Consider the following 25191-nt stretch of genomic DNA (forward strand, 5'->3'; position numbering starts at 1 on the left):
ATATCTTGACTGTGGTAGGCTGGATCAATGGGCTGAGGTCTCAGAGTACAGGAGACCGTGAGCCGTGCACCAGCATCTGCCATGGCTCCGGACTACAAACGGAACGTGAACAGCTGCTGCCTCAAACTCCTGCAACCGTGTTTCCCTACCATGACAGACTGAAGCCTGTCCTTACAGCAAGAGCCAAAGCAAATCTTTCCTTCAAAACAATATCACTTCTGCTGAGGGGCAGCGGTGGTGCACGCCTTTAATCCCAGCACTTGGGAGGCAGAGGCAGGCAGATCTCTGAGTGCAAGGCCAGCCTGGTCTACAGAGTGAGCTCTAGGACAGCCAGGGAAAACAGAGAAACCCTATCCCAAAAAAACAAAACAAATGAACAAAACTACCTTATTGTATTTTATGTGTACGGGTTTTTGTCAGCATGTATGTGTCTGTGTACTACTTGTATACCTAAGGATTCAGGGGCCAGAAGAGGGTGCTGTATCCCCTGGAATTGGAGTAATGGTTGATTGTGAGCTGCCATGTGGGTGCTGGAAATTGAACAAGGGACCTCTGAAGAACAGCCAGCGCTCTTAACCGCCGAGTCAACTTTTCAGCCCAAACCTTCCTTTAAGCTGTCAAGGCAACCAGAAAAAGTAACTAGCTCAGGTGGGCCTGCGTCTGGGTTTGATTTTAAGTCTTTCCTGCACCAATACCATACTGCCACGAACCATAAGCTTTACTGTAAGTCTTAAAAGGAAATAGCCAGTCTGGGGAATGTATTTCTGATGAGATGTGGAGGTCAAATGTGGCTAAGAGCGTAAGTTAAAGTCCTTTGGAGGGAAGGTAAAGCCCTGGCCTTACACAGTCACATATGAGGGGGCTACCAAGCACTGGGAATGTGCTAGCATGGCGTGCAGTGTGGGCTGGGATTTGAAGGACTTAGGACAGTAGTCCTTATCTGAAGTACTTAGGAACACAGGTATTTCAGATTACAGAGTTTCTCAGAGCTAGTAATATTTGCATAGACCTCACTTGATTGAACATTTCTAACCCTTAAATCCCAAATGGTTCAAATCCAAATGCCTTTCACATCAGTGCTCAAAACATTTTGGATTAGGGGTGCTTACATTGTGTGAAAGGAAAGCATCTAAAACATATTAGTGATTTTAAGGTTGGTCACACATTGAAATAACAGCTTGGGCATCCTTGGTTAAATAAGAGACATTATAAAGATGAATTTTGTTTCTTTAAAAATGTGGCTAGTAGCCAGGTATGGTGGAACTCACCTGTAATTCCTGCACCTGGGGTTGTCAAAGACAGGAGGATTCCCAAGTTTGAAGCTAGCCTGGTCCTTAGAGTGAGTTCCAAGCCAGGCAGGGCTACACAGTGAGATCATGTCTCAAAATCCGAAATAATCAGAGCCAAAGTGGCTGTTAGAAACAGACACCACCCCCCAACACTTCTTTTGGATAGTCAGCTGCAGTTCTGGCCTCTGGCAGCCAGCTTCCAGCTCCCTCCCCCTTCCTGTCTCCTGCACCAGGACCAGCCTGCTCTGGGCTGGAAGCACAAGGCATAACAGCAGATGGGGCAGTGTGCCAGCCGACCTTTTAAAATCTACATCACAATGCATGGCTTGTTTGAAAACTAAGGGCCTTCCACTTAAGCCAGAGTGAGATCCAAAGTCCTGAATCACGCGGAGGTCCTCCTCACAACACCCTAGCTGGCCATCCGCAGCTGCTCGGTACCACAGGGCACCGGGCTCTTTCTTGTCAGAGCCTCTGCATTTGCTCTTGTGTGTCTGCCTGGTTGCTCCTGACACTTTTTATTTCAATATTATAATTTATGGTTTTAATATTTTTTTTTAGTAAAGCACCTACATTTTTGCATTGAGAGCTGCATCCTTTCTCTCTTCAAGTCTTGGTTTACATATGCAGATATGTCCTCAGACATAATGTAATTCTAGACGGTTTTACATTGCTTTCATATGGGCCCCTTCAGTGAGAAAGTCACCTTATAATAGGTATGAGATAGTCTGATTTATGCAAGAATATATGTAGAATTATTCATACATGTAAACTCATGGTTAATTATTCAGGAGGACACATACCACATAGTTAACTGAAGTTTCCTCTGGGGTCCTTCTCCACACATTGTTCTGTGACTTCTCTCACAAAGCAATATGAATGAGCAATTTCTTCATGCCAGCTCATATAGATGTACTTTTATTCTTTTTAATGGCTTAAGGCACCCTTCTGTATGGGTGTATTATAATTCACTTTGCCATTTTCCTAAATTGATAGATATTTTAAATCGTTTCCAATTGTTTTTGCCGTTACAATTGAATCTTATTACAGCTGACCAGATTTCAATTCTTTGGACCCCAGAAAATAATTTCATTTCTATGGGAAGCAGTCTTTTATCATAGCTTCTGAAATGACACATACAGTTAATTCAGTTGTGAAATGTGGCTGGCTTAAGTACTAGCAAGTTTTCATAGGCAGCTTGTATGTTGATGTGATCTTTACCATAACCAACATCTTTACAGTATTAAAGCACATGAATATTTCCTCAAGACCTAATATGTATAATAATGTATGGATAATAGCTCTACCAACTGTTTAAAAAATGCAGTTTTCTTTTTTTTTTTTTTTTTTGGTATTTTTTTTGAGACAGGTTTTCTCGGTATAGCCCTGGCTGTCCTGGAACTCACTTTGTAGTCCAGGCTGGCCTCGAACTCAGAAATCCACCTGCCTCTGCCTCCCGAGTGCTGGGATTAAAGGCATGCGCCACCACGCCCGGCGCAGTTTTCTTTTTAAAACTGAGATATAACGTTTATGGTAAAGTGCACAAATGTTGATTAATTATGTGTGTGTGTGTGTGTCTGAATGCAGGTGCCCACAGAGATCACAGGAGAGTGTCAGATTTCCAGGAGCTAGAGGACAGGCTGGAGTGAGTGGCCTGATGTGCGTGCTGAGAATTGAACATGGGTCTTCTCCAAGATCTGACCTCAGGGCCATCTTTCCAGAATGTGTGCTTTGAAGAAATAATGTTTGGGTATACACATAGGCAATATACGAATGTTTAATACACACATACACACGTACCCGAGTAACAGTTTCACAGATAAAAATACTCAACATTTCCCATACTATTTGAGGAACAGTTTTTTGTTTTTTGTTTTTCTTTTTTAGAAGACAGGATCACTGGTGTCCAGGCTGACCTTACATTCATGTGCTCAAGCCTTCAGTGTGCTGAGACAACGCCAGGTCTAGATAGGTACAGCACATTTTAAGTAGGACACTTTATAAAAAGTTTTCTTCCTCTAAACTTCCAGTTCATATTCTTGGGACAAATTGGTTCTATGGTGCCAACAGTTTGGAGAGTCAGAACACGTTATGTCCTGATCACAGCCCCCTCCCTTCTCTCCTCCTATTCTTATTGCTACAAATCCCCCCTTACTTTCTCCCTAGGGAAGGGGAGCCCCCTTTGGATACCACCCTGCCCTGTGGGATCCAGTGCTAGCAGATACTAGGCACATCCTCTCCCACTGAGACAAAACCAGGCAGTCCAAGTCAGGGCAACACACCGAATGTCAGAGAACAGACCCAGACAGCCCCCATTCCACTGTTAGGGGAACCACATGAACAACAAGCTGCACACTTCCTACAAATGTGTAGGGCCTAGGTCCAGCTCCTGCATGTTCCTTGGTGTCTTAGGGTTCTACTGCTCTGGGCAGACACAATGACCAAGGCAAGTCTCATAAAGGACAACATTTAATTGGGGCTGGCTTTCAGGTTCAGAGGTTCAGTCTACTATCATCAAGGGATCCACAAGGATGTTCATAATTTCTCAGGTCTATGTAACTTTTTTAAAGGGCTGCTGATAGGCAGCCAAATAGGAAATCCTGTTTTGCCAAAGCCTTTCAAATTTATCTCACCAAAATCAACCAAATTCTCATTTTAGTCTCTCAAATGTGATACTTTGCCTTGGAAGGGCCATTCAGTGCAAACAGTTCCTGTTCTGCACTGGTTTTAAAATTTTAAAAATTTAACAGGAAATAGTGAGCTGTGTGTGCAATTTTGGTTAGGGAATGTAATGTCTGTCTGTACAACAAAGAGCCATCAAAGAGATAACAGCAGACGGCCTCCATCACTGAGCTGAGAATCTGAGAGTCTGTTTCTCGTCCTGGCTGCCGAGGGTCCCTTTATTACCACAGTAGCATTAATGTTGAATAAAATTTTGGAGGTACCCTAGAAGTACTACCTCAATTTCAAGTGATAAAATTAACTCTAATTTTCAAATACTAAGTTATAAACTTTGGAATACAACTTGTTAGTTCATAATAAACTAATTCTGGGTAGCTTCTGTAGGACAGATCTTTAGGGAATCATAGCAAAATATATTCCATAGTTCTCTCCTGTGTGCACTACATACAGGTCTGTTTTGGACAGAGTGGCTCTCTCTCCAGCCCTTCCATAGGAAGCCATTTAACCTATTAGTGCACCAGTGTTATTTGGTTATACCTATGAAGACCCCGAGGCTGGAAGAGTAACTGGCATAGGCTGACATCTAAGCGGAAGCCAGATCGGATCAAAAGTCCATTCTATTGCACTGCACTCATAGTACAGACCAGGAGCAGCAATGCAGCCAAGGCATGGAGCCAGACTTTCACTGCACAGATGTTAGCTCAGGCACAATAGCTCACACTCAGTTTTCTTTTCATGGCAAGCAGCCAGGGTAGCTGCACACCCCGGGAGATGCGGGTTCCTGCCATACTGCTCCACTATCTGTTAGGGCAGTGGTTCTTAACCTTCCCAATCCTGTGACCCTTTAATACAGCGGCTCCTGTTGTGGTGACCCTCAACCATAATATTATTTTATTGCTACTTCAGAACTGTAATCTTGCTGTTACGAATTGTAATGTAAATATCTGTGTTTTTTTGATGGTCTTAGGCGATCCTACAGGTTGAGAACTGCTGCCTCAGGGTGTTGACCTTGTGCGTATGATTAATGAGTCCTCTCAAAGGGAAAGCAGGGAAGGAAAACACATCCAAGTTGCAAATAACCTCCTTCAATCAGCAGTAGGTAGCTTTGGCCCGAGTAGCATTTTATTTTATTATTATTATTATTATTTTATTTTATTTTATTTTTTTTGGTTTTTCGAGACAGGGTTTCTTTGTATAGCCCTGGCTGTCCTGGAACTCACTTTGTAGACCAGGCTGGCCTCAAATTCAGAAATCCACCTGCCTCTCCCTTCCAAATGCTGGGATTAAAGGCATGCGCCACAACGCCCGGCTCCAGAGTAGCTTTTTAATAGAACTGCAGAGGACTAGGAAAGTATGAATAGGATATAACTTATAGATGTGACACATTGTTGACACTCAGAGGCTACCAAGATGGCGCTTCACCAGACTCACTCCTACCTCTAAAAAAAAAAAAAAAAAGCAATATGCACAGAGAACAAAAAACACAAACATCATTGTCCTTTTCTCCCATATTTGGTGACAACAGGATGCATGACTTTCCTGGCTGGCCTTTGAACCTTCAATCTCAGGTCACGTAAGCTGTCCTCAACCTAAAGGCTTCTTTCTTCCTTAGTTGCTTGTCACAGTGTGTGAAGGAACTTATCCCTTCACAATATGAAAGCAAAGAGGTGCACTGGAGATGGCTCTGGAGTAAGACCTTCTTAGCTTGGGACATAAACACAAGAGTGAGAACGACAGATCTGAGGACCGAGAACCCCAACTCCACGACAGACGGGGCTCCTTCTGCTTCGTTAGGGAATCTGCCGCACCCTGGAGGTAATTATCTGTGTACACCACTTTACTGTGACCTCCTAGTGGCGAGGCTAATAAACTGACTTACTGATCAAGACAAATGTGCCCTTACTAGAGACCACCCACTCACTTCACTTCCAGCTTTACCTGCACCAGCAATTCCTACTGCATAACTTTGTTGAGTGGATGTGGACACAACAAAGTATTCTAACATAAAAACTGCTAATGCCAACAACAAGAACTTGTTAGGTACTGAGTGGCGTGTGACATTTTACCGTCTAAATTCAACATTCACAAAAGGCCTACATTGATTTAGACTGCCTAAGGAACTTGTCTAACCAAGGTCATATCACAGAAGTTGGAAGCAGAATGTATAGCTAGGATGGGAACCCAATCTGGCTTCCTTAGGCCAAGAACCAGGTCAGGTTTTGGGATGTGTGTGTGTGTGTGTATTTATTTTCAATTTCCTAATTGTAACCCAGGGCTTTTCACTGAGATACTAATCTTTTTAAAAAAATATTTTATTAGATATTTTCTTCATTTACATTTCAAATGCTATCCCAAAAGTCCCCTATACCCTCCCCCCCGTCCCCTACCCACCCGCTCCCACTTCTTGGCCCTGCTGTTCCCCTGTGCTGAGTCATATAAAGTTTGCAAGACCAAGGGGCCTCTCTTCCCAATGATGGCTGACTAGACCATCTTCTGCTACATATGCAGCTAGAGACACGAGCTCTGAGGGTACTGGTTAGTTCATATTGTTGTTCCACCTACAGGGTTGCAGACCCCTTCAGCTCCTTGGGTACTTTCTCTAGCTCCTCCATTGGGGGGCCCTGTCTTCCATCCAATAGATGACTGTGGGCATCCACTTCTGTATTTGCCAGGCACTGGCATAGCCTCACAGGGGACAGCTATATCAGGGTCCTTTCAGCAAAATCTTGCTGGCATATGCAGTAGTGTCTGCGTTTGGTGGCTGATCACTAAGGTAAACCAAGAACTGTCAATGACTCTTGTTTTTTGAGACAGGGTCTTATTCTACAGCCCAGGCTGGTCTCACATTTGTGTAACACCCAACCCAGAAGGAATTGTCAATAAAACTTTCATTTTTCGTGTGTGTGTGTGTGTGTGTGTGTGTGAGAGAGAGAGAGAGAGAGAGAGATATCATGCATGTCCCAGAGGACAGCTTGCAGTAAACAGCTGGTTCTTTCTTTCCATCTTATGGGTTCCAAGGACTGCACATGTTTTGCCAGATTTGGCAGCAAGGAACCTTTCCATCAGTCATCTTTCCAGGCCAGAACTGCCAGTTTTTATAAGGGGCCCCCAAGAAATTATAAGGAGGAAAAAAAGAAAATCACTCAAAAGCCAAACCCTTCTTTTAAGATAGTATGTTTCTACAAGCGTAAAAATATGTCAAGAGCCATTTTTCTTTCTTTTTTTTTCTGAAAACATTTTTTTTTTGTTTGTTTTTTGTTTTGTCTTTTGTTTTTTAGAGACAGGGTTTCTCTGTATAGCCCTGGCTGTCCTGGAACTCACTTTGTAGACCAGGCTGGCCTCGAACTCAGAAATCAACCTGCCTCTGCCTCCCGAGTGCTGGGATTAAAGGCGTGTGCCACCATGCCCAGCTCCATTTTTCTAATATGAGTGATCAGTCATAAGATCCAACATGTCTGAAGGGTCAGAAAAAATGTTAAATGAGTAGACTGGTAAGCAAACATGACACATTAAGAGATTTTGCCCTGTGACACAGGGTGTCTGAGGCAGAGTCACAGCCAGAATGCTGAGAACATCAAAGCAAGAGTGGCCAGCAGCATGGCATCTTAATGCCGGATGTTGATCAATCACTTGGGGGGATGCTGACTCCAGCGTGATGCTGGCAAGTTATATGAGAACAAAACCTTCATTCAGAACTAGATAAGTCATGAGCCATGAAGAAGACCTGGCTTCCTCAGAAGCCCTGGTTCTGATCCAAGCCATGCTCAGCGCAATGCAAAAGTCAGAAAGGCAACATGAGAAAATTCAACCGAAGGTTATCAAAACATTTCTCCAAGCTTTTGGCACATTTTGGAACCCTTGAGTACAAATTTGAGATGAACCTAGAGAGGCGCTTACTTAAAATTCTAAAACCTTATAAACTATAGTTTATACATATACATCAGTGAAAGCATTTCAAGGACCATTTTATCGATACGCAACAGTTCCTCGAAGCCTCGACTTGTGTAGAACACACATTTTTAACATCTAATTTTAGCCTTACAAATGCAGTTACCTTGGACGATCTCCTTTCTCCCATAGTGTGCAGCCATCACGTTAGAAGCTAGAGAGCTGAGTTTGATCATCTTCAAGCATTTAAACATACTGATGCATGTACCCAAATGCCTGAGAGTCACTAAGTGACATGTGGTCCAAATGCAGACACTGTAAGGGCTTCTCAGAGCAGGTGTGGCCAACAGCACATGTGGCTCTGCGCCACGGCAGTCATCACATGGTTCTGAGTCCTATCCACTACCCCACGGTACCCCTATCTATTGCTTATTTATAATTCTCTAGCCCAGGCTGCCTGGAGCATCACTGCGTAGTCTTGGCTGACTCCCTGTTTTCTACTGTCCTCCCACGTGCCGGTGGTGAGCTACGATGTCCAGTTTCACTCTGTTTTTTGAGACAGGGTCTCGCTTTGTTGCTCAGGAGGGCCTTGAGTTCACCATCCTCCTGCCTCAGACCCTGAGTGCTGGGACTACAGGTTTGTACTACCATGCCAGGTAATGGAGTCTGCTTTACAATCTTTCCTCTGGGCAGCTGGATCTCCGTAAGAACTACCTTTCCTCTCCTTTTGTGTTGCATAGGACACCCTAGTACAGTAAGCGCGATGGCTGGTCCAGGTACGAACCTTCATTTCATGCAGATGGCAAATGGTTCTATTGTGCTGTGGAGCACAGAAGGGTTCAGGAGAATGTTAACATGGAGGCAAAGGGTTATTCAGGAAGGAAGGAGTTGAGAATATGTCTGTCTTGGGGGCAGTGGCATGGCAGATGACCCAGAGGTCACTGAGTGGCCAGCACTTGCTCACCTGCTATGCTATGAGTCTATAGGTTCCTGACTCATACACATGCCCAATTTTCAACTGGCTGCAAATATTTCAACAGCAAAGGAAGTTTAAAAACAATCAAAGTTGAATTATTTTTCAGTAGTTTTAGAACCAGCATACAAATCAGAATTGAAATAAAGAAGCAACCCCTTAGAAATGAAATGGTCAGTTTTTACAATTTAATAATTTTAAGGGAAAGTGAGAGAAATGGCTTCCACTTGGTTAGAGAACTAGCAATCAGAATTCACTGGCACTGGAGACAAAATGGTTTTCTTTCTGGCCAGAGTCATCTGTTCTCCAACCTCTACAGTATCACTGCTGCCATCTTTCAATAAATGTCCATCTACAAATTAATTAACTTTTCTGAGATAATCCCAGGCATATTCTTCTTCTAATTCCCATGAAAGACTCACTTTTAAGATACAATTGCAGCTGCCCCACACTGCCAGTTCCTGCGTCACACGCACGCCTTAAAATTCTGTAATCAGCAGCCAGCAGGTGCCATATCGCATTCAACACACCACAGTCAGTCAATACAGACATCCCCAAACACACCAAGGCTGGTTTTGTCAAATGTTTTATTGAGTGTAGACATCTGGAGTACTGTAAAACATGCATTATCTTTAGATTCAAAAAGGAGCAAGCCACATTGTCTTCACTGTCAAACGTGTCAGGCCTGGCATACATGATGGAGATTAATGAAGCATCAGGAGGGTAATATGGCTCTTGAAAAGCCTCTACAGTGTGAAGTAGGGTCTTAATCACGTGAGAAAGCAAAGCTCTTCACGCTTAGTAACTTGCATTTCATTGAAGGTACATAGTATTTTGCAATTCTAAAACAAATAAAAATAATTTGTTTATAGAAGATTACCATTCCTAACTTTGTCTCTTTAGATTTCAGAAACTTTAATTTAAAAAACAGCCCCCCAAAACCCCAATATATGCATTTTAGAAGTTGTACGTCAATCTGAGCAATAACTGAATTTATTTCTTTTTTGGTTGCTGAGGTGTATTAAATTTGAAGAAGATAATATCTCCATCTTCAACAATATAATTTCTGCCTTGTTGTCTGTATTTTCCAGCAGCCTGCAAACAGGAAAAACAGGAAATGGCTTATTACTTATAACCAAATACATAGGAAAAAGAGAGGAACTGGCTTATTGCTCATAACCAAATACACAGGACAAGCAGGAGAAATGGCTTATTACTTATATCTAAATTTTCAGGAAAAACAGGAGAAATAAATGGAAGGAAATATCCCTGGGTCATGTTAAAAACATAATGAAAAAGAAGAGATATGTAGGAAGGCATACAAGTCCTAAAGAAAAAAAAGACAAGCGAGGTTCTTCTGGTTTGGACAGGACCAGGCTCCCACTTATGTGCACCAATCAATCATACTGCATCCTCACTAACGGTTGACACACAGATGTAAATCTTACCAATGTCATTAAATTTCGTTACATGCTGGAAAATACATGTAATGAATGGTACAATTCATTACATGTATTTTCCAGCAGCCTGCAAACAGGAAAAACAGGAAATGGCTTATTACTTATAACCAAATACATAGGATAAAGAGAGAAACTGGCTTATTGCTCATAACCAAATACATAGGACACGCAAGAGAAATGGTACATTTCTGAGGTGTCTGCAAACATCCAGCTGTAAGAGACTGATCAAATGAGGCAGAAAAAGCCACACACACTTTGTTTGCTTTAAAAAATTCTTTGGTGACCCTAGTGATGTCTTAAAGACAGTTTACTCTAAGAAAAACTGCTCAACTGTGCTGCACGAGTTTGGATTTCTTGTAGCTCTATTTACTCCTGACAATGGCACTGACATCTGTGTATCCTGAATGTTATCTTGGAAGTTTTCTGACAGTGTTGCTTCCAAGCAGACTCTTACAGGTTGGAAGACAGACATTGTTGCAGACAGACATTTTCCACTTGTCAATCAGTCAGCAAAGAAATGATTCCACCTGTCGGTGTGCGGCTCTAGACATGCTCTTGATAATTCCACACAAACAAAGCAGGTTCACCCATGGCACGGCACACACTTCGGGCTCCTGAGCACCCACACTTAACACTCACACAATTATCAGCCTCCTGTGACCCCAGCACCAACCATTCAACAACAGGTATCCAAATTCTCAGAAGTGTTTTTCTTGAGAACATGAAAACTTTGTTCTCAAGAAATTTACTACATCCCTTTGACAATATTGAAAGAAAGTTCAAAGTCAAGTGAAATTATATTTATCAGTAATAAAAACACTAACAAAGATCATACATCTGAAGTGTAAATCAACAAACCAGATAGAAGAATCTTCCTAAGCATATTTTTGATACAAAGGATTTTGCTTAATAGCAATATGCTATTAATAGGAAGTTTATCTTTAAAAAGAAAATGTACTCCATCATTCTAAAAGACATACTAAATAAAGAGTCACATGATTTTTGTAAAGATGTAATGTACTGAAAGCCATATGCTACTTACCTCTAGGATCTAAGCCTACTATTATAAAACTATACATACAAGTTAAATGAAATACACATTGACATGACATATTAGTGTAAGTTTATATACTTTATTACACTCAAGTTTACTATTAATAGTGACAGTGTTTCTTTAAATTCTCTAAAGACCATTTAATCCATTTCCACTGCTATCAGAAACACTGGTTGAAAAAAAAAATCAATACCCATTTGTGAATCTTGAGTATGTATTAAACAAGACACGTCTAACCAGTTCATTTGCACTTGAAAGCAGCCATCTGTAGAAGGCAGCTTTGCCTAAGCAGATATGATTGCTAATAGTGTGATATCCCTGTAGACTACAAAGCCCAAAGCTATTCAGTACATAGCTCACAGCACTGCACTGAATTAGCTATGCTGCACTGGTGGTAGAAATACACACACACACACACACACACACACACACACACACACACACACACACGCACGCATGCACACGCATGTACACAAGGCCCTGTTTGTAACCTCAAACCACCTTATCATGTACAAGTAAACACTGCTGGATAAGGAGCATAAAGCAGTTCATAAATTCTTCATTTATCCAGAGCTCAAAATTTAAACATTACTTTTGGAAGTTAAAAATATATGAGGTATTTAGTGGTACTCTAGGAAATGCCAGAAGATGATCTTTCCCAATTTATGATATAAAGTACTCAGCCTTACATATTATTATAAGCAGGAAACATTATTGTACTGTATATTATAGTTTTTGGATTGTTAAAGTATTTACAATTCATCTTCTCTTAGGTTTATTATAACAAAATAAACTAAGGTTTGTAAGTATTGACTTAGCATATATATAAGTATGACAAGCTTCCATCTCTGGATTCTACAAACAGAAAATTTCCTCATTTTGATTTTATATATGAAAAGAAATATATGCTAACATGATATAACAAGCTGACAAAAGAAATCAGATATTCTCCAAGTCTAGTTAGCATTCCTGATGGAGTTCACCCTCAGTATCTGCATACCTATCGATATCAATACAGATGACACCAGTGAAATCAATGCATTTGTTTAGTTGCACACTGTAACTTTTTTTGGCGGGGTGGGGGGAGTCATAATGGCTCTCAATCAATATCTAACAAATTATATGGAGATTTTTTTTCCCTTTCTGGTTCTAAGGTTCCAACAGTCCCATCAAAGTCTCACTGATCCAATAATACCGGTAAGAATAAACCAAACTTGTAATATCTTTCACATTCCTTTCAAACTAGGAAATAGTCAAGATATGAATTCTGTTTGAATCTCTCAACATTTTCTATGATAGTCTTCAAATTAAATTAAAGAAGCTTCCTACAAGGTCAACTTTGAGTGAGGTGAACTACCTACTTACTGGATATTAACAAGTTTGAATTTTGCAGTGGAACTTTGATGAAAATCATTTGGTAGTAATATTTAACAATGCTTCACTATGAGTGTCTGCAAATCAAATTCAGTTATTAGCTAAAATAAAGCACAATTTTGGACCTGCCCTCTAGTGTTGAAAAAGCAAATCAAATTTCCAAAGATCTTTTTTTTTTTTTTTTTTTTTTTTTAAAAAAAGGAAACCCATGAAGTTTCAGCACCTTCAGGTTTGTCCAACTAGGTACCATTCTGTTTCCTTAACTCACCTATACTGTGATTTCTAGTTCATAGATGCAAATGCATTACTATGACTTTTCATTAGCTACTAGTGAAAAAACTCTTTGTATTTTGTGTGACTTAGAAGTTTATTTTTATTTTCAGGTAGAGACAAAAACAAAACAAAACAAAACAAAAAACAAAACCCAAAACAAAAAACCCTTCCATACAGCTATTTAAAACTGACGAGACGAGAGCACATGAACACAGTTCCTCATCAGTGCACTACGTTGGTCCTAACAAGCTGACAGCGTGCAGTTTAAAGATAGCTACCATGCACATCTTCATGTGAGTGCTAAAATTATAAAATTTGCAAGTAACAAAATATCATTCCTTACCTTGACTGCGTTTTCAGAACCCTCGTCTTTAAAGTCTTCATACTTCATTACTTCAGCCATAATGAATCCCTTTTCGAAATCTGTGTGAATCTTTCCTGCAGCCTGAGGAGCCTTCGTTCCTTTCTTTGAAAAGGACCAGAGAAAACTAATTGCATTTAAAACGACTGATTGTAAGCATCGAGTTTCTTTTCTCTGATCTGCAGTTGCCTCAACTCAAACTTAAGTTTAATGGGAGTTAGGAAGTCTGCTATACAATTAGTGCATTTTCACCAGAGGACACGGCCTGTGCAGCAGACTGAGCAGACACATCAGCAGGTGTTAAAGAGCACAGCGGAGAGCTTTGTTTTTCCTAACAGTCATCTACGGTTTTATTGATTGAAATGCAGTGTCTGGTTTGGTGTGGGTTTCACTTCGATTTTCTATTCTTCACAGTGGAAAAAAAAAATAAAGATTTTAAAAGTAACTTTCAAGTTGAATTATCAAAGGTTTAAAAAAGATAAAAAGCCCTCAAAAATTCAGCTCATCTAAACATATAAAAATTGATATATAAAGGGACATTTTTAGACATTTCTAGCAAATTAGATGAGCTACAGTCCAGTCAGCAAACAATTTTGAAATAATCAAGAAATGTTAACAGTAAGATTTTTTAAAAAAACATTTTGCATAATACAGCTTGCTTCTAACAATCATGAAGGAAATTCAAGTCAAGATGGAAAGAGAAATGCCTTGTAATTACCCCATATGTAAAATTACAGGAACATACATTCTAGACACATACAACTACAGAAAGAAATCTGAGAAATAATGGTAACCTATAGGCTGCTTAATAAAGCATGTTAAAGTGATAAGGACTCTGACAGCACAGAGCACAGTTTTTACAATAAAAGATGTATCGGGTCAATGTGGCTACTCCCCGATGCTCACCTGACTGAGTGTCTTACACATTAAGTCATGGCGCTAACAATCAGTCTTAAGACAAACCAGCTTTCACATTTCAGACCCAGCCGTGCTCCTCCCTGCTCTGCACACTTCAGTTTGAAGTTTTAAGACTTTCAGACACATCTTTAAAATGTATAGTAACAATAAACACTGGCAATTTGTTTACCAACTTAGATTTGTTTTGACATTATTTTTAAAATTTATAGGAAAGGCCTGTGTTAGAAGACAATGAAACACTTCTCTTCTTACAAAGGGGCAGATAAAAGGGAAGTGAGTCTGTCTCATGATCAAGAGGCATATCTAATTGTGCTGACCACTTTCATGTTCCTTTTATTGATACTAAATAAAAATAAATGTAACAACAGCACTGGAAACACAAGTCAGGATGGACAGCACTGAGCTCAGCACAAAGCATGTAATTCAAACAGCGTACTACGAGACTCCCCGAGACACTGAATTTAAAAGTTCTGACCTTTTTATATTCTGTAATATACAATTTAGGACTACATATATTTCAAAGTATTTCTCAATAGGAACTACTATATTATTATAATATATTTACATTCAAAAGCAAATCATTGTATTTCAGTCTATTGTCTTCTGGGAATAAATTGGTTATTCTCCCTAATCACATTCAGTATACACTAATGTTTAAAGTATGTCACAGTCTTGAAGAAGTTGAACACATAACAATAAAAAATAAACATCACTTCTATGAATTCAATAGAAAGGAATGAATTATTACCCATCGAGTTTAGCTCTTTTAGCCTGTGTGTCTATGAAAAGCGTAATGATGTCATATTGCTTTTATTGCTGAAAATGTAATCCAAGCAAAGCAAGGGAGGGAAGAGCCACCCTCACCCAAACAAACTTAGCGAATACAAAATGGAAAGCAACATCAATTTCACCGCAGACAAACCCAGTCACACAGATTAAGCAAGCACAATACTGGTGCGTCTTATCTCTGACCACAGGAGGAGGGTAGACAGATTCTACAGGATGAAGAAATTCAGACTAGGTAATAGGCAGAATCAATTGTTACCTGCCTCAATCAATGCCGCTCCACTTTCACTGTTCAGCAGATCACAAATAATTAAAGTTATCCTGGACAAAAACCTCATCTGTAATGACTAGCTAACCGCCACCATGACAAACTTCAAAGTCAGTGATATCAATCTGAATTCAATAGTGTGGAACTGGGTAGAGCTGATGAATAAGTATGAATCTTACCCTGATGGTCCATGCACGCACTTCATCTGGGCCTGCAGTGAAAAAGTATTCTAGTTGGAGTGCTGCAAACCCAGCCTTAATGATCTTTGGCAAAGCACTGAAATAAAATGAAACAAATTCACTCAGCATTTAAGTTGACTCTGCCAGGGATCCATCTAGAACTAAAATTATTCATCTCAAGCAGATAATGGTGAAGATATTAGTAAATGACCATTCATCTTTCACAGCACACTGGAAGAGGTCAGGCAGCAGGGGCTAGTTCTTAAAATACCCCCTCTAAAATTGGTTTTAATTGTATCAGTCTGAAGCATTTTGAACTGTTTACTACTAAAAAAGAGAATTTATATCTTCCAGGCCTATGACTATTTTCAACCAATATTAATTATTTCCAGAACTTGAGCCATGAAAGCAAAATTATTTGATTGAAACCCAATCTTCTAACAATATATTATTGTTACTCAGAAAAAAATTATGGCAAGTGATTCACCCTTTCCCCTCCCCCACTGAACATGACGAAAGAGTTTTGGCGATCATCCCTCCTCAAAAATATACATAACTAATACCTATGTTATAATTAAAACACTGTACGGAGATGACAGATGACAGTTAAAAACTTAATTTAAAATAAATCTTTTCACTCTGTCTCATGGTAAAGAAAGGAGAAGATTCCTTCTTTATAATGGTAATTACTCTGTCATTTATTATTCTATCAGCGCAAGCAATTAAATTACTGCAAGGAAATAGTTGATAATAAAGTGTAGGGAAAATGAATGCTAATTAACCTTTGTGTCATGTTCGCTTCCAGATACTTCTGTCTCTCCTCAGCACTCAATTCTTGCAACTTGAGTTCCAAGGCCCCACTAAAAGGAATGACCAAGGCGCCTGGGTCATACTTGTCCACCCACTCTTTAATTTTTATCAACCTGTAGACAAAAAAGGGCACAACATTATCTTGTAGTGCATGCATGACTGTACCACATTCATTATTATCAAGTAGCACATACATATTCATAAGAACTGCACGGTTTTATGATGCCATCTTTTTGTGTATAGCTTTCCAAGGTCAAGGCATTAGCAGGCAGCAATTTCTTCAGGTACATGCTGGAATTTTCTATTACAGTCTAGTTTTATTTTAGCATATTACCTATAGGAACTGTATTGCAAATATTATCAACTTTTAAAAGTTAAATTGAATTTGTTCAATATGAAAACCTGGACCTCTGAATAATACTGTTTTATAATGTTAATGTCCTTTACAAAATAAGTTTTAGAAAAGAGAACTCATAAGGTTGCTTATACAGGAATCACAATTAGAAATGCCAACTAATTTTTGAAGCATCTCTGAAACATAGATAATTCGTCCCACCCAGATATCTATTGACTGGGCTAGCTCCTCCCTGAACGAACAGAACCAACAGTTGCCATTGGTTTCAAGGGAAGCTTCTGCTCACATCAGCAAAAACAACAATAACAAAAATGCAATTCTTCCAGATTTATAAATATAGTCAATTGGGTACATGCTGTTCTTATAAATCCAAATTATTATAGGATCATGAATAGAAATGCAGAGGAAATAAATTCCTTTAATCATAAAAGTTATGGGAAGCCAAATCCACTAGGAAACATACTAGAAAGGCACTACTGAGTCATTCTCCCTCTTCTAAAGTGAGGGTTTGGAAAAGCAGTAATTAGAATTTAAGTGACACAAAGTCAACAAATATAATTAAAAGGTTCTACTCATAGTTTCTTATCGTTGGAGAGGTACCTGTTTCTAAGCCTGCTTCCTCATTTGTAGGGATGGAAATAATAGCAGTACACATTATATTGTAAAGAACCTAGGCAAACAATTCAGACAGTAAACAGGTAACACCTGCCTCCTTCTCAGACAATCAATCACAGCATATTCCCCCTGGTTCTGTGGTTTACCCAGGTCTGTTACAGGTCTGGATAATGACTTAAGTAACTGGGGCCTAACAGCATCCTATTAGTGTGTGTATTTTACATTGATTTTTTTCCAAAATATAGAATTTATTTTAATGTCACCCAATATTCTGAGGATATTTATTTACATTGATTTTTATTTGTGCACAAAGACTTGTACCCACATGCCATGGAGGTCAGAGGACAATGTGAAGGAGTCAGGACTCTCCTTCCACCATGTGGGTTCCAGGAACTGAGCTCAGGCCATCGGGCTCCTCAATAAGCACTTTTACCTACTGGGCCATCTCACTGGCTCTAGACTCTTGCAATTTGACTGAAGTTTAATAGGCATTATGGCAAAATACTGCAGGAGAAATCTGTTAAATCATCAATGTTACAAGTTACTTTTAAAAGTAAAGAAAAGGAAAAATTAAAGACCAAATTCATCAAAACTCAAATGTCAAACAAAATGGCGGGAATTCAAATAGCTATTAGAAAGTTAAGAATATAGCCCAATGATGGTGGCACATGCCTTGATCCCAGCATACTTGGGAGGCAGAGACAGGTAGATCTCTGCGGTTGAGGCCAGCTTGGTCTATAGAGTGTTCCTGGACAGCCAGGGCTACACAGAGAAACCCTGACTTGAAAAAAAAAAAAAAGTCTATGATCAGTTGTACAGGATTCAAGATAGAAAAAGAAACACAAATTCACCCAACAGGTTGCACATGTTTACATGAAAAGGTAATCATCTATTTATTATATTATTAGTGACTTCATTTTTAAATAAAATATTTATTTATTTAATGTATATGAGTACACCATTGTTCTCTTCAGACACACCAGAAGAGGGCATCAGATCCCATTACAGATAGTTGTAAGCCACCATGTGGTTGCTAGGAATTGAACTCAGGACCTCTGGAAGAGTAGTCAGTGCTCTTAACTGCTGAGCCATCGCTCCAGCCCCTTATTAGTGACTTCTGATCATAATATTTGTATCCTTTTATTTATATCCTAAAAAATATACTAAGCCCTAAGATTGAGTTTGGAATAAAGTATATGGCCTTAAATTATGATTAAAGCTTGGTATTTTCTTGTAGAAAATTATGAAGGATATAATAAGGTTTATATATACAGTAACATCATGGAATTTTAAGTTACCTTACAGACAATATTCAAATCTATATATTAAAATGTTATCATTAATGGCTTTTATAATACATGTTAGAGTCAAATATATCATTTAACAAAGCACAGTAAATACAGTTTCATTGAAAGGGAAATAGAACAAACCTATGTGCTAGGATACTGAAAAATGTTATACATCTATCTTATAAGTATGATCAACATAACCAATAAAGCTAAAACTGTTAGGAAACAAGGTAAGAAATAATACTTTGGCTAAAATCTCCTTTCAGAGTGACACTGGTTGTACCCTGCCATCTCCCAGCCTCCCCTGCAGAGCCTTCCTCAGGGGCCCAGCCTCCCCTGCAGAGCCTTCCTCAGGGGCCCAGCCTCCCCTGCAGAGCCTTCCTCAGGGTTATTTGCATTCCTCAGGTGTTCTATTGTACAATTCAGATGAATAAAGACTTACAAATCATTCCTCTACCGCCAAAGTAAGGCTTTGATCTGGTGAATACACCATTGTACCTTTAACTATAATTGGCAAAAAACCTGACAGTGTAGAGCATCACTCGCATAATAACAAAGGGGATCTCAGAGTGTTGACAGATGATCTTCATAATGCAGAAGCAGAGCAGGCACATTTTAGCGGTAAATGAGCACTGGGGTCTAAAGGTCTCTAAAGTGACTGACATCAGACCCGCTACAGCCTCACTGAAGAAAAGGTACCGTCACACTCTCCGTAAAGTGAGTTCCGCTCTTTTCCTGCCAGCTTCACTTTTGTGACTTTCACTGTCACAGACAACACAGGGAAGATGAAAAGTGACTTCGGTTCTTTGGCTGCCTGCTTCACTTTTGTGACTTTCACTGTCAAACAAAAGTGAGAAATGTCCCAAAGTGATTTTTAATTGCATATTTGAAATAAGCCTTGGGTAATTAAAAAATTAAACTTAATTTAAGATTACAGATAAAATACATATAACATGCCTATTAGGTCTGATGGTTTCAAAAGTGTCATAATGAGGCTAAGATCACAAGTTTGAACCCCATAGGAACCTTCTGCAGAAAGAAATGTCTATTCTTTTGCTACAATCTATACCCCAAACTATAGCCAGCCATCTAGAAAATGCATGCTATCGGCACCTGATGGACCCAGAAAATCCAAAGTGGAGCTCAGTTGTCACCACTCAAACACATTTCCAAAGTGCCAAACAATAAAATGTCTCAGGAAAGCCATCCAATTGCTGGTGACCTAAACAGTGACACTGAGACTGTCACAGAATGTCAAATGGTAGGCTGGCAGGGGAGAGCAGCAAGCACAAGCAAGGACAGGAAGCCCCCAGGGTCCACTGTAGGCCGTCACAGTACCAGAGCCATCAATGTCCCTGTGCAGATTACCGCATGGGATCTAAGCTCTGATAAGGAGCTCAATGGCTTAACTTCTGCCAAGGTTTATTTCATTTTATTAGGTGTATGAGTATTTTGCCATGTATGTATGTATGTATGTATGTATGTATGTATGTATGTATACATGTATGCAACCATGTGCATGCCTGGTGCCTGGGGAAGTCAAAAGGTGTTGGATCCTCTAGAAGTGTGGAGTTACAAATGGTTGTGAGCCATGTAATAAGGACACATGCTCTACTATGTTCATAGCAGCCATATTTATAATAACCAGAAGCTGGAAGCAACCCAGATGTCCCTCAACAGAGGAATGGATACAGAAAATGTGGTACATTTACACAATGGAGGACTACTCAGCTATTAAAAACAACGACTTCATGAAATTCGCAGGCAAATGGATGGAACTTGAGACTATCATCCTGATTGTGAGGTGACTCAGTCACAAAGGAACAAACACGGTCTATACTCACTGATAACTGGATAGTAGCCCAAAAGTTCAGATTACTTAAGATTCAATTCACAGACCATATGAAGTCTAAGAAGAAGGAAGGCCAAAATGTGGAAGCTTCAGTGCTTTTTAGAAGGGTGAACAAAATACTCACAGGAGGAAATATGGAGACAAAGTGCGGAGCAGAGACTGAAGGAAAGGCCATTCAAGACTGCCCCACCTGAGGATCCATCCCATATAAAGCCACCAAACCCAGCCATTATGATAGATGCCGGGAAGTGCTTGCTGATGGAAGCTTGATATGTCTGTCTTCTGAGAGACTCTGCCACTGCCTGACAAATACAGAGGCAGAAGCTTGCAGCCAACCATTGGACTGAGCTGGGGGGTGGGGGGTCCCAATGGAGGGGTTGGAGAAGGGACTGAAGGAGCTGAGGGGGTTTGCAACCCCATGGAGGGAGCAACAGTGTCAACAGGACAGACTCCCTGGAGTTCAGGGGGACTGGACCACCAACCCAAAAATACACATGGAGGGACCCATGATGCTGGTCGTACATGTGGCAGAGGATGGCCTTGCTGGACATCAGTGGGAGGAGAGGCACTTGGACCTGAGGGTGTTCCATGCCCTATTGTAGTAGAATGCTAGTGAGGGAGGACAGGAGTGGGTAGGTGGGTGAGCACCCTCATAGAGGCAGGGGGAGAGGGGATAGGATAGGGGGTTTCTGAAGGGAAAACCTGGAAAGAGGTTTTGAAATGTAAAGGAAAATATCCAATCAATCAATCAATGGTTGTGAGCCACCATGTGGGTTCTGGGAACTAAATCCAGTTCCTCTGCAATAACAAGTGCTCTTCATCACTGAACTATCTCCCTAGCCCTGGCTTTTCATTTTAAAGCTTAGTGTTTCTGTACTTGGCTATGGGCAATGTCTCTTTGGGTACAGGTCAAGTGTCAAGTTACTTGAGCTCTTGTCTAGAAGAGGTGAGGTTACCTCCTAGTGTCTGGCTGTAAAAGGTCAGCATCTTCCAGGCCTTGTATGTGAGCTGACTGATCCAGTGAGGACTGCTCACTGTCACTTGTACCCCTACCGTCACTGAGCTGCTTTTTTTGGTATTGGTTCCCAGTTTTCATCTTCAAGTCCTTCTGTGTACTCTAAAACCAACAAAACACCACTACTCCCCCCCTTACTTTACACAGGATGAAAGTATATATGTTTAGTTCAGGCTGGCCTTAAACTTGAGAGTCTCCTTCCTCAACTCCCTGAGTACTAGTGTTGTGAGCACATGCCACAATGTGGGGTGTGGCTTAGACTCCTTTTTTTTCTTTTTTTTTTTTTTAGTTTTTTTTGAGACAGGGTTTCTCTGTATAGCCCTGGCTGTCCTGGACTCGCTCTATAGACCAGGCTGGCCTCGAACTCAGAAATTCGCCTGCCTCTGCCTCCCAAGTGCTGGGATTAAAGGCGTGCGCCACCACGCTGGGCGTGGCTCAGACTCTTAACTGAGAGCTCCATCTACACACTCCTTTCGCAGTGCTCTAACCATAGCCTCAGGCCTGGCTGGCCTGGAACTTGCCATCTAGGCTAGGCTGGCCTTGAACTCACAAGAGGTCTTTGCCTCCCAAGATGGGTTTGAAGGCATGTACCACTGTGCCTGGCTCAAGCTATTCTTAATGCCAACATTAAGAAACGTATTCAAACAGGGAGTCCTGAGATATACTCTTTGTATGTCCAAATGGAGGACTCGCAAACAATGCTTTTCCTTAAAACAGAGGAATAGGATGATCTCAATCATATTATTTGATAGTTTCCATTAAAGTAAAATTCTTGCAACTTGAAACATTCCTGAGATAGTCTTCTCTAGCGCATTTTAGTTTTTTTTTTAATATTTAATTAATTAATTAATTAATTAATTAATTATATGTAAGTACACTGTAGCTGTCTTCAGACACTCCAGAAGAGGGCATCAGATTTTGTTACAGATGGTTGTGAGCCACCATTTGGTTGCTGGGATTTGAACTCAGGACCTTTGGAAGAGCAGTCAGCGCTCTTAACCACTGAGCCATCTCACCAGCCCTTTAGTAAGTATTTTATCTTCTTTTCTAGAACTCAGATCCCTGTAGCTTTTCAACTACCTCCAGCCCATTCAAATACAGATTGTATTTTCTGAAAATACTTGGGATCAGCCCAGCCAAATTATATTGCCAATTATGATATCTTTGCTAAACACCAGAACTTTCTAAATTTCTTATTATACTTTGCAATATCAAAGTTTATTTAATTTTTAAAAATGTGACAATCACTCACACTAATGCATCAATTTATGGGTTCTCAACCTATAGGGGCCACATATCAGATATTTACATTATGATTCATTACAGTTATGAAGTAGCAACGACAGTAATTTTATGGTGTGTGAGGGGGGTCACCACAACACGAGGAACTGTATTAAGGGCTGCAGCATTAGGAAGGTTGAGGACCACTGCCTCATGTAGTTTGTGTGTTTATGAACTTATGTCTTTAAAAAAAAGATAGCATCCTGCTTCTGCCAGAAGAAAATGGTAGTGAGAACCCAGGCACACCTCAGAAAATGCTGCTGTTAGAAAGAAGATCGCAGCGACTTGTGTGGTCAGGGCCCTGCCAGCTCTGTGCACCCTCAGCACGGAGGTGCTGCTGACGCAGGCATTGGCACAGGCAAACACAGAGGTCACCCCGGCCCCCACCTGCAGCTTCTATCACTGCTCTTACTCATCTCAGAGTCCCAGAGCATGCCTTCACAACAAGGCTGTCCTTCCCACATCTCAGACAGGACCACTGCAAAAAGGCTTCTGACTGGTGTTCTAAAGCCAGAAAAAGACAAGGGCCATTATTAAAAGGTAGAGCTATTTTCCTAAGGAATATTTTTTAAACAAATGACAACTATTACTGCGTCTGCAATCCGATTTGTACAAGCAATATATAAACTTGAAATGTGTCACGTATTTATGACACGTGACTTTTAAAGTTAAAGTCCTAGCTCTAGAGATTCAGACATTAGCTTTTCCAAAACTTCTATCTTAAGTAAAATTACTAAAGTATGACTTGGTAAGCAAATGGAGGCTGCCAAGGAAGTCTGTAACTGAGCCTGGTGACACAGGTCTGTAACTCATGGTCCTCGGGAGGCTGAAGCAGGAGTTCAGGGCCAACATGGGCAACAGACTGAGTGCCTAGCTCAAAAGAAAAGTATGAAAAAAAAAAAAAAAGTATGACAATTTGTGGTAGAATGCTTGCCTAGCATGTGTGACTCTTTGGGTTTGAGTTTTAGCATTGAAAAAACTACTACTACTATTGCTGCTGCTGCTGCTGCTGCTACTGCTAATACTTAGTAATGGAAGTCTTTAGTTTAAAAAATGGTAGGGAGGAAGAAAGAAGAAATAGAAAGTAAACTGTAGTTTTGACTAGTGTGTAGAAAAAGTCTACATAGTACCTGAAAACTCACATCCTCTTCTTAACGAGGGTCTCATGTTGTCATAGGAAGTTTTGATGTTGTGGCCTGACTTTATGGGGTTGTAAGGGGAACAATGACAATTGTGACTCTATCACTTAAGTGGCATGTTGAGAAGGCAGAATCTGTACTTTAATATGACATACATGTCATACTACATTTTCAGTAGCACTGAAACTAAGGATTTGAAAATAAGAGCGTTTAATCCAATGTATGAGACGATGCAGAGCAACAGACAAGGCAGCCAGGCCGACAGCCATTCCAGCACAGCACAAGAATGACAGGTGAATCCCTGATGATATGTCTCCTGGGTTCAAAACCAAAACAGAAAAAGTCACTGGTACTTCAAGAAGTCTAAGAAAAATGTTCTGTCTGAGGCCCATGGCATGTCAAGCACGTTTCAGCTTCACAGTTACAATGATGACCTCATTCAGACACAGTGATGGTTAGCAGTCTGTCCTCTACTGAGACACAATTATATGCCTTTCGCCTCCTTAGAGCCTCAGTACCTGGAACAACATCTGTAGTACACTAGCTTTTGGGTCCAGATTCTTTTACGAGTGACTTCAGCCAAAGCGATTTCATTTGGTGAAACAAAAGGAATATTGCTACGAACTGTTTCCTAAGACTTCATTTGTGTATGCTTGTGCATGCTAATTTAAATCAACAAATTCATTTTGAGAAATGGGTGTTCATTTTGCAGCAAATAAAAGTCCACTTTGATTCCCTTTTCAAGAATAGGCCTTTGACTCTACGAACAACTAGACGGCTATCACAATAATCAAATGAATGAAAGGTGTTAGGATCGGCAGGCGACCATAAAAAGCAAGCAGAAAAAACTAGAATATGCTTATCCTAACCCTTTGACTTCACTATGACTCCAGGATTTAGCTATCCCTCAATAAATTTAAAAAGTTTGTGATGGCCTTGTAACTGAAAATAGTTTCTTAGATTAGCAAAAAGGCTACATTAAAAGAAGTTCTTTGGGCTGAAGAGATGGTTTTGTGGTTAATAGACTTGCTGCTCTTCTGGAAAACTGGAGTTTGGCTCCTAGTACCCACACTACACAGTTCACAACTCTCTGTAACATCAGCTCTAGGGATCCAAAGCCACTGGCTTCCAAGGGCACTTGCACAAACCGGAACTTAACCACAGCATATACACCTACACGTAATTTTACAAAGTTCCTAGCAGTTAGAAAGCAAACAGAAAATATCCGAGTAAATTCAAATCAACTCCAGCCAGTTGAAGCTCTGAGTACTCATTCTCTCTCTCTCTCTCTCTCTCTCTCTCTCTCTCTCTCTCTCTCTCTCTCTCTCTCTCT

General features: G+C 40.3%; 1 protein-coding gene across 1 annotated transcript in view; it reads right to left on the bottom strand.

The window, feature by feature from the left end:
- Nucleotides 1–9399: 9399 nt before the first annotated feature.
- Ola1 (Obg like ATPase 1) overlaps nt 9400–25191 on the bottom strand; it is a 120296-nt gene continuing 104504 nt past the window's right edge. The window contains exons 8-11 of the mRNA XM_021192062.2: nt 16285–16425; nt 15503–15599; nt 13334–13456; nt 9400–9924 (exon numbers count right to left, since the gene is read on the bottom strand). Of these exons, the coding sequence (XP_021047721.1) occupies nt 9823–9924; nt 13334–13456; nt 15503–15599; nt 16285–16425 (463 nt within the window). The 3' untranslated portion in view covers nt 9400–9822. The remainder of the gene's footprint in view (nt 9925–13333; nt 13457–15502; nt 15600–16284; nt 16426–25191) is intronic.

Source organism: Mus pahari, chromosome 3, assembly GCF_900095145.1.
Source record: "Mus pahari chromosome 3, PAHARI_EIJ_v1.1, whole genome shotgun sequence".
NCBI lineage: Eukaryota > Metazoa > Chordata > Mammalia > Rodentia > Muridae > Mus > Mus pahari.